Source organism: Trachurus trachurus (assembly GCF_905171665.1).
Source record: "Trachurus trachurus genome assembly, chromosome: 19".
Taxonomy (NCBI): domain Eukaryota; kingdom Metazoa; phylum Chordata; class Actinopteri; order Carangiformes; family Carangidae; genus Trachurus; species Trachurus trachurus.
In genome coordinates, this window is record NC_139913.1 from 4,748,927 (window position 1) to 4,762,997 (window position 14,071).

The following is a 14,071-nucleotide window of genomic DNA, read 5'->3' on the forward strand; positions in this document are numbered from 1 at the left end:
TATCAGGTTTTATTTGAAAGCTCTGTGATGAACAAGGTTGTTTATGTCACTTGTTTAACAGTAAATGTCTCTTTTTTTGCAGCCAACTCCATGTTCGGCCCTAAAGACTCACCGGCCGGCGTGGTCGGGGGCTTGTCCAACCCCAACCATCACGACGCGTGGAACCGTCTGCACGGAGGCCCGTCCGGGTTCCCCGTCGGCCCCAACTGGGTCAAAAGCATGGACAAGAGGGACGAGAGGGACCGAGGGAAGGACGGAGAGAGGCAGGGCATCCCACACATCAAGGACGAAAAGGACAGGTGGGGACTTTTTAATCTTGGTTTTAAATTTAAATGCGCTACGGAGGCTCATGGGATTTCTTGGTTTCCATCATCAAACTCATCAAATACACAATCCAACAACTCCACAACGCTCTGGTGGACAAGTTGTGACCTGCACATTCACCACGCTATGAGATAATAACACAACGTTACCAGACAGAGTTGTTTTAGAGGGAAATTCATGCAAAACCGCTGATGCACGTTCCCGTCGGGGGCAGTTTTTCAGCAAGCAGTCTCTGCATTACCGGCATTATGTTGAACTATCCCTTTAAAGACAAGCCTGGACCTTTTTATACTTTTACCTTTAACAGATAAAACAGCTCATTAATTCAGCTCTAGGACATTTATAACTCAACATACATAATAATAAAGAGATTAGATTATATTTATGTGCAGACTGATGTGACTATTTAGCAGATATTAAAGTTCAATTATGAATTTATTCGTGTCGATTAAATGTTTTCTAGTTGGTTTTAAATGTGATTTGATCCGAACTCGAGACAGAAGATTATTTATTTATTCGTTTTTGTAGCTCGTCTGTGATTTTATTTTACTTACTTGAGATAGGGACACATTAGGTGAAAATAATAAACCATGAAGACGAGCTAAATAAACTGACGATATAACACAAACACAACAACAAGTATTTCCTCTTATTCCTTTTTTATCAGATGTGGTGAAAGTGAAATACTGTGTGTTAAAGGGATAGTTCAACATTTTGGCAAATTGGCCGATTGTCATAGTCATAGCAGTAGGTTCGTTACCTTTAATTGTCGGTGCAATTAGCATAAGATAAAATAATGGAAATAGATAAAACAATAGAAACAAAGATCAAAATATGTAAAAACAAACATTAAAATTATTGCGCGAATGCCAGTGGGTTTTTAAAAAGCCTTTTAAAATGATACTCAGACCCAAGATTTAAATATCAGAGATTTAGTTTAAAAAGAAACTGGAAAAAATGCACGAAACTGACCTTTAACAGATAAAACAACTTAATTGTGTTGATTAACTGTTTTCTAATTGGTTTTAAATGTGATTATTAATTAATTTATTTGTTTATGTGATTCAATTAAATTTTACGCTCTTTGCTTTTTGCCTAAAATTGATTCCCGATGTGACATTTGTTTCCATAGAGACAACATGCTGTACGGCCGACCCCCTGTGAGGATGTCGCCGGTCGGCCATCCCTTCAAGCCGCGTAGTAGCACGCCGGTCTCACACATCAACGGCCACGGCAGCGGTCTGGGTGGCGGTGGTGGTGGCGGCGGCGGCGGCGGACCAATGGAGGACTTGACCCGCAGCTTAAGCAGAGACAGAGAGCGAGACGGCGTGGACAAGAGGCTGCAGCTGCCGACGCCGCCGATGGCGTCCTCGCGGGCGCCGCCGCCGTCGCTGGGCTCCTCGTCTCTAGTAGCGGACAGAGGCGACCGGCCGCGGTCGTCCTCGTCCTCGGTCCACAACACGCCGCCGCCGCCGCCCTCGAACCGCTCCGCCCCGTCGCCCATGGACCATCACCACGCCGCGCGGCCGCCGCTCGGCCCGACGACCGCACACGGCCTCCACGGCCACGGCAGCGACGCCTCCTCACACTCCTCCCAAAGAGACGGCGGCGGCGGCGGCGGCGGCGGCGGCGGCCTCGTTCCCGCCTCCTCGTCCTCCTCATCCTCGTCTTCTACGGCGGCGGCGTCCGTCACCTCTCAGTCTCAGGCGAGGAAGCAGTCGGACCGCAACGCCACGACGACGCCCGTCTCCAACAGCAACAAGCCGCCGCTGCTCCTCCCGCCGGTCAAGGTGAAAGAGGAGCGGAAGGAGGAGCCGGAGCACATCCCCATCCCGCTGCCGCCGGCGCCGGCGCCAAACAACCACCACGGCCACGGCTTCGACCGCCCCAACAGCCACCCGCACCACCACCCGAGCTCCGGCACGCCGTCCTCCTCGCTGTCGCTGACGCCCACGCCCGGCGGCGGCGGGATGCCCCACCACACGCCGCACACGCCCAACCCGCCGCCGTCGCACCACCAGCACCACCAGCACCTCTCGCTGCTCGACCGCACGAGGATCGAGGCGTATCTGGGGGGCCCGGCCGCCGCGGGGCTGGTGGTGGCGGCGGCGGGGGATCGATTCACGCACGGGCCGCCGCCGCAGGGACCACCGCAAGGCCCGCACAGCTTCACCTGGGACCCGTGGAGGGAGCTGGCGGCGCAGCACCAGCACCAGCAGCACCGCCGCGAGGCGATGGCGCTGCGCCAGGACCCTCACCTCGCGTTACGCTCCGACCCGCATCTGGCGCGGCTGCTGCAGCACCAGCGGCTCATGGAGGCGGAGCGCGCCGCGGCGCAGGCGGCCAACAACCCGCACCACCCTCAGACGTCTACCTCCAACGCCGTCGCCCGCCAGGAGTTCGCCGCCAGCCTGATGGCGCACCACTTCGAGCGGGCGCACCACATCGGGCCCCCGGGCGGCGGCCTGATGGACGAGGAGCAGCGCGCCCAGATCCTGCGTGAAGACTTTGAGCGCGCTCGCTACTTCGGGATGCACGGCCACGGCCACCCGCACCTGTCCAGCCCCTCGCACGCCGCCACGGCCGCTCACCTGGAGCAGCTGCACCCCGGCCTCCTCTCCCACTCGCTGCCCCACGCCGCCGCGGCCGCCGCCGCCGCCGCGCAGCACCACGCGGCGGCGGCGGGGCTCTACTCGCGCCTCGCGCCGCTGAACGCGCACCACGCCGCGCAGCACCACATGTCCAACGGCCTCCTGGCGAAGACGCCCGCGGGCCTGATGCCGGTCGGGGCGCCGCCGCCGCTCATTCCGTCCATCACCAGCCGGTCGTCCACGCCGCCGCGCCGACTGGGACCGCCGGGCGACGCGCTGGCGCTGTACGGCGTCCACAAAGACGGAGAGTCCAGATAGTACAGGGACAACACTGGAGGAGATTCAGGGACACGTCAGGATCACTGTGCTGCTCTCAACCTGCCCCCCTGCCCCCCTCTTGCAGACTACTACCCCCCCCTCAGTTACACAACAACCAAACCGGCTGCAGTTGCCCCCCCTCACCCCCTTTCCTTCACTAGAAATGGGGAAACGTGACTGGCTGCTGGTGGTGACGGTGACGGTGACGGCGGTCGGGCGGGAAAATGCAAGACTCAGTCATCATCAGTGTGACTTGTTGTTGGAAAACGCCTGTTGTTGTTGGTTCTATCAGTGCAATTTAAAGGTACATTCTGTGCATCCTCTGTGTATTTTTGTTTTTATTTTATTATTCTGGCTGTTGGTTTTGTTTTTATTACAGTGGAGAATAAAAAAAGAAAAAAAAAAAAGAAAAGCTGTAAGAAGAGGCGATGGCGGAGGAGGACGGCTTTTTTTTTTTTTCCTTCCTTTCTCCTTCATGTGTCAGGTGAATTCAGATCCATGTGTTTTTTTTCGTTGTTTTCAAAAAAAAAAAGAAAGAAAAAAACAAGCCTTTGACTTCCAAGGTTCATCCTCAGCTTGTTTTTTTTTTTTTTTTTTTTTTTTTTTTTTATTGTAATAACTCATGGGATATACTATAAAGCCCTCCTCTACATGAATCAAGCCTGATAAACTGGGTTATTGTGGAGGAGGGTTTTTTAGAAATACAGTCGTTAACAAAAAAAAGAAAAGTTGGTGCTTTCTGTTCTGTCTGTTGTGTCTTCTTCTTTGTCATCGTGAAAAGACAAGATTACTGACGAGACCATATGATGAAGATCAGTAAAGCATCGTACCTCAGTTTCCTGCTTCACCCAAAAATCTAAACCACACCCCCTCTACCACCACCACCTACCAACCAACCACCACCAGACCCTCAGCTTCACTGATTATGAGATTCAACCTTTTTCAGTTTTTTTTTTTTTGGCTTTTTTTGTTTCTCTGTTTTCTGTTTTTCAAAAAGGATGAATGGCAAAAATGAACTGTGCTACACTGTGTGAGCAAACACAGTATTTTTAGAGCTTCCTGTAACTGTTTCCCAGTCTCCTCTTGACTATACGAGCAGGACCAGATTATAGTAGTCTAGAGAAATTGCCTTTGTAATTATTATTCTTAACATTAATTATCTTCTATAATAATAAATATATTCACTGTTATGTTATTTGTCATTGTTTCGGGTATCAACCAGTACTCTCTCTCGCTCTCTCTCTCTCCCCCAGGTAGTAATATGTTTCAAATCATGCAAAAGACAAAGCAAGACTATCGCTTCACAGGAAAAAAAAACAAAAAAACTTTTTAAAGCTCGTGAACGTTTGAGCCTTTGTCGATTTTTTGCAACCTCTGGCCTCTTCAAGGATCTCATCTCTGACTGTGTTGTTGCTGAGAGAGAGGTTTGCCTGTGTGTCACTGGTTGTGTGCTATAACTATCCTTTCGGGACTTATGGGAGCCTTGTACATTGAACTGTCCAGTTGTTTCATCAACAAAAATAAGTTATATACATGGATAAAGTGGGACATCTGCTGAAGAACTGAAAAAAAAAAATGAGGAAAAAAATAAATAAAAGGACTTGTGTCAAACAGACAACTAGACAGTGGGTATCCTGAGAGGGAAAAGACTGGGTCGATTATTTTAATATGACCATTTTATACCTTTCAAACCCCTCCCCTAGAGACCACAAAGATTAATTATTAAATGAATTGTTGTTTACTCTGTTGTGTGGGTCTTTTGTTCTCAATCTCTTATTAAGAGTCACTGACAAATATTTCATTCTCCTTTAATTGATTATTCCATGCACTGCTTGGTGTTTAGATTGTCTGTCTCTCTGGGAATAAGGAAATTGTCTGCAGCAATTTCTCACATATTTAAGATCAAAAGCTCAAATATATCAGAGAAGAGCATGAAAACAAGTAGATTTACATTTTCAAAGGACACTCTTTTTGTTTTGGCTTTATTAAATGTGGCATTTTTATATTTAATAGCCAAGATATTTCTTCAAACACACTGTGACAGATCGTCAGAATTTACCTTTGGGATGAAGTAAGTATCTTCTGAAGTGCCTGTTATTTAAATAATCCTGCAAGAGCTGGAACGGATAAGTATTTTTCATTATTTATTTTTTTCCCATTAGTTTCAAGTTATTTTATCAATTCAATTTTATATCTTGTAAAGTGTCACAAAATAGTTGAAATGCCAACATCAGTTTCATAAAGCACAAGTTAGTTTTGTTAAATTGCTTCTTTTACTGTATTTGACCAACTGTACCAAACAGAGACACACAGAAATGATAGATTATCAAAATAAGTGTGGACTCAGATTTTACTAATAATAAGATATGTCATGTTATCTTAAATGTCCATGTCCTTTGATCATAATAACTTTATCCAAAAGCATCATTTGTGGCTTTGACAGCATCTCTCTGTCACCCAATGATCAAAGACACGAGTATAAACTATTGGTATATCTTGATATTTAGTGAGTTGTCAGACAGATAGTCCAAAAATTCATAGGTTTTCATTTACGGTCATTTATGTTGAAGGGAACAAAGGTGAAAATCATCACATCTGAGAATGTGGAAACAGCAAAACTGGTTCACTTTTGCTTTAAGAGATTTTTCCTTAATTATTTATATAGCCTATATAAAATATTTTTGTTATAAAACATATTTGCAAATTAATTTCCTCTTGATAATTAATAAGGATTCAACTAATTATTTCCCTTGAAATTGAATAAATAGTCAATTATTCCACATTTACTAACTATAAAGAGATTTAGCCCAGATGTCTCAACTGTCAAGGTCCTTTAATCATAAATACGTATGAATATCATAACTTATAGACGGGATCACCATCTATTTGTCACTCAATGATCAGGCGACATGACGACAAAACTATAGTTATTATGACAATTACAAACAATCATGTTAAAATAATATTTCGAGGGCATTGTATAACTTTAAACTCCAGGGAGAGACACGTGGATTAAATTACAACATTTTATTAACAATGGCTGCGACAAACGAGGTAAATACAGTGCTTTTTCCATTAGTTTTCCGCTCCCTAACGTGGATAAATCACACACAAATAGTCAGAAATATCAACATTTCAAGTGGCGCGCTTGTCCACATCTCGCGAGATTTCGTGGTGTTCAGTACTTTGTCAGCAGCAGCGATCCTCCACCATTTCGCTGCGTAAAGTCTCCTCCCCGCGACCGCTACATTCTGCGCCGAAACCCAGTCTCTCCCGGTCCGTATTTTAACTTCTTCCCACAGACCTAGTGGTACCTCGTTGGGTACCGGGAGAAAGTTTGGACTATTGGCATTACGGATTGAGTGCGATTTTACGCGGATGACGACTCCTTCAACGAGAATTTAGTAAAAGAAAATCGGTCGGAAATTTCAGGTAGGTGGGAACTTAAGATGGCGGCCTTGAGAGGGAGGGGGGCAAGGAGGAAGTAACGGGGGTACTTGAGGGGGGTGCTCAGACTTACGACAGGACACAATAACACTGCATTTCTCTTGGTGGTACTGTTTTGAATGAACTGCGTGGACATTTGTAGACACCGCAGCGAAGCAAGGCAGAGCAGCGAAACAGAAACTGACAACAACAATTTCAACAACGCTCGGTGAAAGACATTTTTGGTATTAAAAAGCGCCATTTCCTTACAGTCGCTTCTAAAGCGCCGGTCTTGGTGGGACAGTGCGGGTCCCCCTAAATCCCCCGTGTAATCATTGCAAAATTTATATGGAACTTTGTAACATCGTTTATTTGATTTTTAAAAACACATTTGCAAATAAATTAACAGTTGTCAAGGCTTGAAATTTAATATTTTAAAACCGATTTATTTTCCTTTTTAAAAAAAAGAAAGAAAAAGATTTGACCCCACGCAATGACGTCACGAGTGATTGTCCCCCCTCTGCTTCTGTAGTGCATGCAGAAGCGGGTTTTTATTAATGCAACTTTTCGTGGTGTGTTTTTTTTTGTCTCCCCGTGTTGAAGTAACTTGTCCAATGTGTCGGCATAAGTAAATACACACACAGGCTCCCTTTTACAAGCCGGAGCATTACATAACTGCGGGTGGGATGTGGCGCTTGCGCATCAAATGAACGCACCCTACTACTAACTCTTCCAGCTTGCTAGTTAGCAGCAGCAGCAAGAGTAGCAGCTAAGCTAAGCTAAGCTAACCACACTAGCCAAACCGGTGTTGTGTTGAAATACGTCCCCCAGATCGATTAGTTTCCCCCCTTTAACCGCCACACAACCCGAATCCCCCAGTTTACCCCTCTCTTCCAAACCGGTCGTGCTTTATTTTCATTTTTTTTTGGTAAACCCTAATCCCGAAACAGTTACCTGTCCGCGCGCCTAACCATACCATAATAACCTAATCTAACGTAACCCCTAACAACCCGTACAGGGGCAACCAACGGTTGAAGAGAGAGTGGGGAACGGAACGGACTTCGACGTAACACCGGGAACGTTAGGCGTTAACGTTAACCACTTAAACTGTGTGTCTTTTTTTGATTTATTTCCCCCAAAAAAACAGAAAACAAAAACGATCCCATTGAAAAGTCGATTCACATTTCATCCTCCACCATTAACTACTGCAGAAAGATTTGATTTCTCACGGTGGTAACGCTACGTTAGCCAGTTTGCCTACAAGTAGTCCACCACGGCGGCTAACGTTACAAGAAAAAAACTGAAAAATAACGTACATGCACGAGCGCATCAAATGAATGAGGGCCCGCGCGCGATTCGTTCGTTCGTTCGTTTGTTTGGTCACCGGCTTTTTTAGCTCGCGACGAGCCGAGCGCATGTTGCAGATTTCCTAACACCTTCTTCCTGTGGGCGACTGACTGACTGCAGCAAAATGCAACTTGGAGGAGCGAGCAACTACTCGGCCGCCGTTTAATGCAGCTCCTCGGAGTAAATTTTTTTATTACTGCTGCAAGATAACCCACTCACTCTCAAACCCGGCCACGGGCAGACACTACACACACACTCTCACACACACACTCCTAGCACAAGTTGACTAGCCTAGCTCTGAGTGTTGCTGCTGCTGCTTGCTGCTTATCTCGTGACGTGACATGCTGCTCATCAACCTACACATTGTCATATTTGTGTTTACTAATTGTACATCTAATAATAAAAATCGTAATAGCTCCAGATCTTTAATTGTAAAAAACTGTCGACTGTTATTCAGTCATAGCTGCAGCAGCACTGTGAAGTACTCAATCCTCTTTCTTTTACTTGAGCAGAAGTATGTGGATATAATCTGAGAGATAAACTCGAGGTATTAAAAAGTAAAAGTCCTCATTGCTGGAAAAATGCCTCCACCCCCATCACTGTTAAATTATTACACCACTACTTAAGAAAAGCAGGATTTATAGTTGTATTTGCTGGAGGTGCAGGTGATAACTATCTTGTAATGGACTGCAACAAATGATTATTCTCACAACTAATCAATACCGCAATCATTTTCTTGATTAATTGGTATTCTAACGCTGTAGGAAATGGAGAGATCTTACTGTCACATTCATCCTCAGCCTTGAAGTGGTGTTGTCACAGGGATTTGTTTTGAAATACTCAACTATTTTGGTTATTGTAATTCTTCAGTTTCTGTCATTTCAGCTGCACAGCATCATGTTTTATATGATTTATATGAGATTTATTAACAAAAATCTGATCTTATAAAGCAACTTATAACTTAACCGGTCATTAGAACTACATATTTATCTCCCAAAATAGTGAATGTTAAAGTAAACATACAGTGTGCTACTGTACTAGTTGTGTATTGTGTGAGTTACTCATGTGATTTCAATAGAACTAATTCTGTTTTTCACTTCCTCAGAATATGTGGAGGGGACCCTAATTTCAGCATCCTGGAAGTAGAAAGCACAGAAGATCTGTGTCTCACACCACAGACAGGTGAGAGGTCACACACACAAACACACACACATGACACGTATCTGCTCAGTTGTGAAAGTAACATCATGTCCTGTGTGTGTGTGGTGATGACTTGCTTTTTCCTTTTTCATAAGCTTAAAAATGAGTTCTTGTTTTGAAAAATGGTTTTGACCTAGAAGTAGCCGTGCGCTGCGGCTCCGTGTGTTTTGTGAGACGCAGTGAGTCGATGGCTGGTAGGTGGCGAGGAGAAGACAATGTCCTGTGTTTTGATTTAAAAAAGAAAACAGCACAGCGACTATGCAGTAATCTTTTGTTTATGACGGTTAAGACTACACAAACACACACGCCGTAACACCGTATATGTTATGTAATGTTATCCGGTTGCTCCATTTATTGATTATTCGCCGGCTTCGTTGTAAACAAATGCACATGGGCGAGAGGAGCGAAACCAAAACAGTGGAAAAGCGAGCGGACTTGCACAGTTCCATACTGTCTTTCTGTGTAAATATCTCATGGTACAACATGAAAACCTGCGGCTTCTATTCAAGTGCGGCCTATATATGTATTTTCTTTTAAAATTTAGCTGGTGCGGCTTAAGGTGCGTTCACACCGGACCTTTTATTTTTGTCACTGTCGCTCGTGTCGCTCCAAAAAATCGCTCTGTCACTCAGCTGCAGTCGCTCGTCAGTTTGGCACAATTCAACAGATCGCTCTGATGACGCCATTCATCATCAAGCGATTCCAGTGAATTTGACCTCGCTCGGAGTCGCTCTTTTCTTCCCGTTTGTATTGGTCCAGCACGGCTGACATTGTACCTGCTGCCGCCGTTTACCTGTTGTGGAAGTCCCACAATAAGCGCCGTACAACGTCAAGCCGGCTTTGCTCTTCCGGACGGTGGAGTTGCATTACGTTTCCATGATTTCAGTAGTTGTCATAGGTACGCATAGTAGTAGTAGTAGTAATTTATTTGTCCCCGTAGGGAAATTGAGTTGCAGCAGATCACTTGACATTTCATCTAAAAAACAACAACAACACAGATAAAAAACAGCACAGTACAACTTTCACACAGATTAACACTCATCATCAGTGAGTCAGCTTTATGTATGCATAGATTACGGCAGCCAAGCGACAAGCGACTGACGGTCAGAAAGTTGGGATTTCTCATCTCCAGCAACAGAGCGATTTTTTGCCTGAGCGATTAAATACTCAGTTGCTCGTTTGCATTGACTTAATATGTAAACTTGTTGCCAGCGACAAAAATAAAAGGTCCGGTGTGAACGCACCTTTATACGTGCGCTCTATAGTCCGGAAAGTACGGTAGATTTATTTATCTGTGCACCACATTAACCTTGACCTTTTCCATGTTTCCTTGCATTTTTAAAAACGTACTCACTTGCTAACGGGCTGTTTCGTCCCGCAGGTGCAGTGTGTGGCCGGGGCAGCACCGAGGAGGGAAGCTCCGGGGAGGAGGCGGTGCGGCGGCGTGCCTCTCCGGCTGTGGATCTGCTGGGTGGCGTCCCCCAGGCTGCACAGAATGTGGCTGGGGAGTCACCTCGCCGTGCCCCGCAGCCGGTCGCAGCTGCCCCCCGCCCAGTCCCTCCGTTCGCCAATCCGTCCACCGTGCCACTGCCGGAGAGCGACAGCGTCTCGGCGTCGCCGTTCCCCGGCATGGAGGAGAGCGCCACCGCCACCGCCGCTGCCGAAGCTGCTGCACCGATCATCGAGGAGGAAACGGAGCTTCTCCTCCCCGCTCCCCCCTGTTCCTCAGACGCACAGGTCGACAGCACAGCAGCGCCGCAGGAGGAGTTGCAATACGGGTCACAAACTGATACAGAGAAAAGCGACGGCGCCGGACTGGTGGTGGTCGTCACAACAGAGAAACAGTCGGTCACAGTGGAATATAGTAAACCAGAGACTGAAACGAACGTGGAACTTGTTGAGAAAGAGCAAAGAGGCGACGGAGATGGAGATGTTAACGCCATCGCCACTTCCTCCTCTGCTGCTCCACAATCAGGTGTTTTGGGCGTTGAGCTCCGGCACAGCACAGAGCGGTCCGACGGCGGCGGCGGCGGCGACTCGCTTGTCCACGCAAATCAAGGCAGCCATATTCCTCCGTCAGGTGCTGCGTGGCGGGCAGACGGTCTCCAGGACTCTCCGCTCCCCCTCCCTCTGCTCCCCCCTTCCTCCTCCTCCTCCGACAGTAGTGAGATTAAACAAACGGACCTGTCACAAACACAGCCCGCGGTCGCCGCCAACGACGCCGGAGAATTCCAGACTGCGAATTCTCTGGAGTCGGCGGTTGAGACACTTGAGGAAGTTAAAGCGCTTGTTGAAGCCGCTCGCACAGAAACAGAAACAGAAACAGAAATGCAACCTCCTCCTCCTCCTCCTCCAGCTGAGATACTTGACACCCCAAAGGAACGAGAAACACTTCACGGATTGTACGAGTGCGGGAATGAAAGCTCGGCGTCCGGCAATGGCGGCGGCGATGGCGGCGGCGGCTGCACGACAGAAGAGCAACCGCCAGAGCAACCGCTGCTGCAACAGGAGAACAGCTCCCCGAACCCCTGCATAGTCGTCGCTCTAGAAACATCTCATCATCATCACCACCACGCCTCCCAACATCATCACCACCATCATCACCATCATCTCGCCACGGCCGAGACGCCGCTGGTCGCCGAGCTCGCCGAGGCTCAGGAGATCGTGGTGGTGCAGGAGGAGGCTCACATCGCCGGCGACGACTGGACCGGCACCAGCTACCTGCTGCAGCGCGAGGACGGCGAGCACGAGCTGGTCTCGCAGCCCGTGGAGGTGTACGAGTTCTGCGAGCTGGTGGAGGAGGTCGCCGAGGAGACGGTGTGCTGCGCCACCGGCAGCGGCGGCGGGCAGATGGGCAGCCACTCGCCGGGCTACGAGGTGAACCTCTTCAACGCGTTACTGGAAAACTCCGAGGAGTTCACGGTCAAACAGGACCTGGAGCTGCACCTCGGGTCCTCGATTCACACCATCAGCGGAGAAAGCGGCGCCACCGTCATCATTTCCCAGCAGCCTTTGCCTTCTTCTTCGTCGTCGCTGCTGCAAGACGCCACCGAGACGAACAGCGACACTCATGGTTTATCCGTCGGGCAGCATTTGGTGGCGAACTCCGGCGGCGAGGTTTGTTTAGTGGAAGTCGCCGCCGTCACCGTCACAGAGGAGACGGTGGTCGCCGGCGCCACTCACATCGTGACGACGTGTGCGCACGTTTCAGACCAAACGGAGGTGAGCGACTCTGCTCCGAGACAGGAAGTGGAAACGACGACGACGACAGCAGCTGGTTCGTTATCGCTCATATCCACGGTCGGCGGCGGCGAGGACGTGGCGCTGCTGCAGCCGCCCGCCGCCGCCGCCGTCGTCTCACTGCACGTTGCTCACAACCAGATGCCAGGAGGAGGAGGAGGAGTCGCCGTCGTAAGTGCCACGAAGACGCCGGCGGGCTGCGTTTCTTTATCATCACAGAACGAAGAAGAAGACGAAGGGACCAAAGAAGAAAAAAACCCGGAGACGACGACGACTCCGACTTCATCCCAGAACGCTGCCGCCACCGCTACCGCCACCGCTACTCTCCGCACCGCCTTCTCCTCCGGTGTTATAAACCCAAAGCTGCTCCTCCTCAAGACGGGGGAAACTCCTGCCCTGAAACACCCCCCCTCCCTCTTGGCGCAGGTTTCCAGGCAGCAGAACGCGGCCGCCAAGTTGGCGAACGCCCACCACAGCTCTTGGCCCGCCGCCGCCGCGTCTGAGGAGTGCCTTCCGCCAACGGTTACCGCCGACTCTTTACGTGATCAAGTGCAGAGCTCAACGGCGGCGACGGCGGTGGTAGCGGCGCCCGTGGAGCTGCAGCCGTCCGCCGCCGTCACACATCAGCTGGACCAACCTGCACCTGTCGACCAGCCCGACAACGAGGCCTTAACCGGTGAAGCCGCGACGCACGATGCCGCCGTTGCTACTGTCACCACCACCGTCGTCGTCACAACCACAACCGCCACCGACTCGCCTGCACCTTCTCATGCCGGTATCGTCAGCCAACAACAACCGGACTCGTCGCTGTTGGCCGAGGACGAGAGCGAGGACATGGAGCAGGACGCTACGGTGGCGACGACGGTGACGGCGGTGGCTGTGGCGGCGGAGGAGGAAGAGGAGGAGGAGGAAGAGGAGGAAGCAGAGACGGAGGCTCAGGACGCCACGTCGGGACAAGTCAGCAGCCCGGAGGAAGAAGGAGGAAGTGACGACGAGCAGGACGCCGACAAAACGGAGAGCGAGATGACGACGCCCGGCTCGACTCACAAGGTATGACCACCACCATCATCATCATCGTCGTCATTATGACCTTTAGTAATTAGATTCACATAATTAATCAATCAATTCCTCAGGTTGTAATTTAAAACACTTTTACATGAAGAATCAAAACAGTTTCCACTTCAGAGACACTTGTGTGGATTTAACCCTCCTGTTGTCCTCCTGGGTCAAGGAAGGAAGGACGAAGGTAAAGATGGGAGGGAAAAAGGAAGGAAAGAAAGATGGAGAGAGGGAGGGAGGGAGGGAGGGAACAGATTCGTTCAAGGAAGGAAGAAGGGAAAGAAGGAATTGGAAAATGAAGGAAAGAAAGATGGAGGGTTAATTGGATCAAAAGATGAAGGAAGGAAGAAGAAGAAATAAGGACGAAGGGAAGGAAGGAAGGGAAAAAGGATTGTGGAAATAAGGAAGGATGGAGGGAGGGAACAGATTGGGCCAATTGGGTCAAGAAGGAAGGAAGAAGGGAAAATGATTGTGGAAAGAAGGAAGGGAAAAAGAAAGGAGGGAGGGAGGGAACAGATTCGTACAAGGAAGGAAGAAGGGAAGGAAGGGAGGAAAAGAGGATTATG

At 48.8% G+C, this 14,071-nt stretch overlaps 3 protein-coding genes across 8 annotated transcripts in view; 2 read left to right on the forward strand and 1 right to left on the reverse strand.

Annotated features, from left to right (window-relative positions):
- Positions 1-4,830, forward strand: part of fbrs (fibrosin) — a 30,804-nt gene extending 25,974 nt beyond the window's left edge. For all 6 annotated transcript variants that reach the window (XM_083994565.1, XM_083994567.1, XM_083994568.1 and 3 more), the window contains exons 16-17: positions 83-299; positions 1,457-4,830. In XM_083994565.1, the coding sequence (XP_083850691.1) occupies positions 83-299; positions 1,457-3,233 (1,994 nt within the window). In that variant the 3' untranslated portion in view covers positions 3,234-4,830. The remainder of the gene's footprint in view (positions 1-82; positions 300-1,456) is intronic.
- acsf2 (acyl-CoA synthetase family member 2) overlaps positions 1-14,071 on the reverse strand; it is a 288,967-nt gene that overhangs the window by 18,895 nt on the left and 256,001 nt on the right. The gene's annotated exons all lie outside the window — the stretch shown is intronic.
- Positions 11,356-14,071, forward strand: part of srcap (Snf2-related CREBBP activator protein) — a 50,581-nt gene continuing 47,865 nt past the window's right edge. Inside the window, 1 exon segment of the mRNA XM_083994775.1 lies at positions 11,356-13,496. Within this exon segment, the coding sequence (XP_083850901.1) occupies positions 11,535-13,496 (1,962 nt within the window). The 5' untranslated portion in view covers positions 11,356-11,534.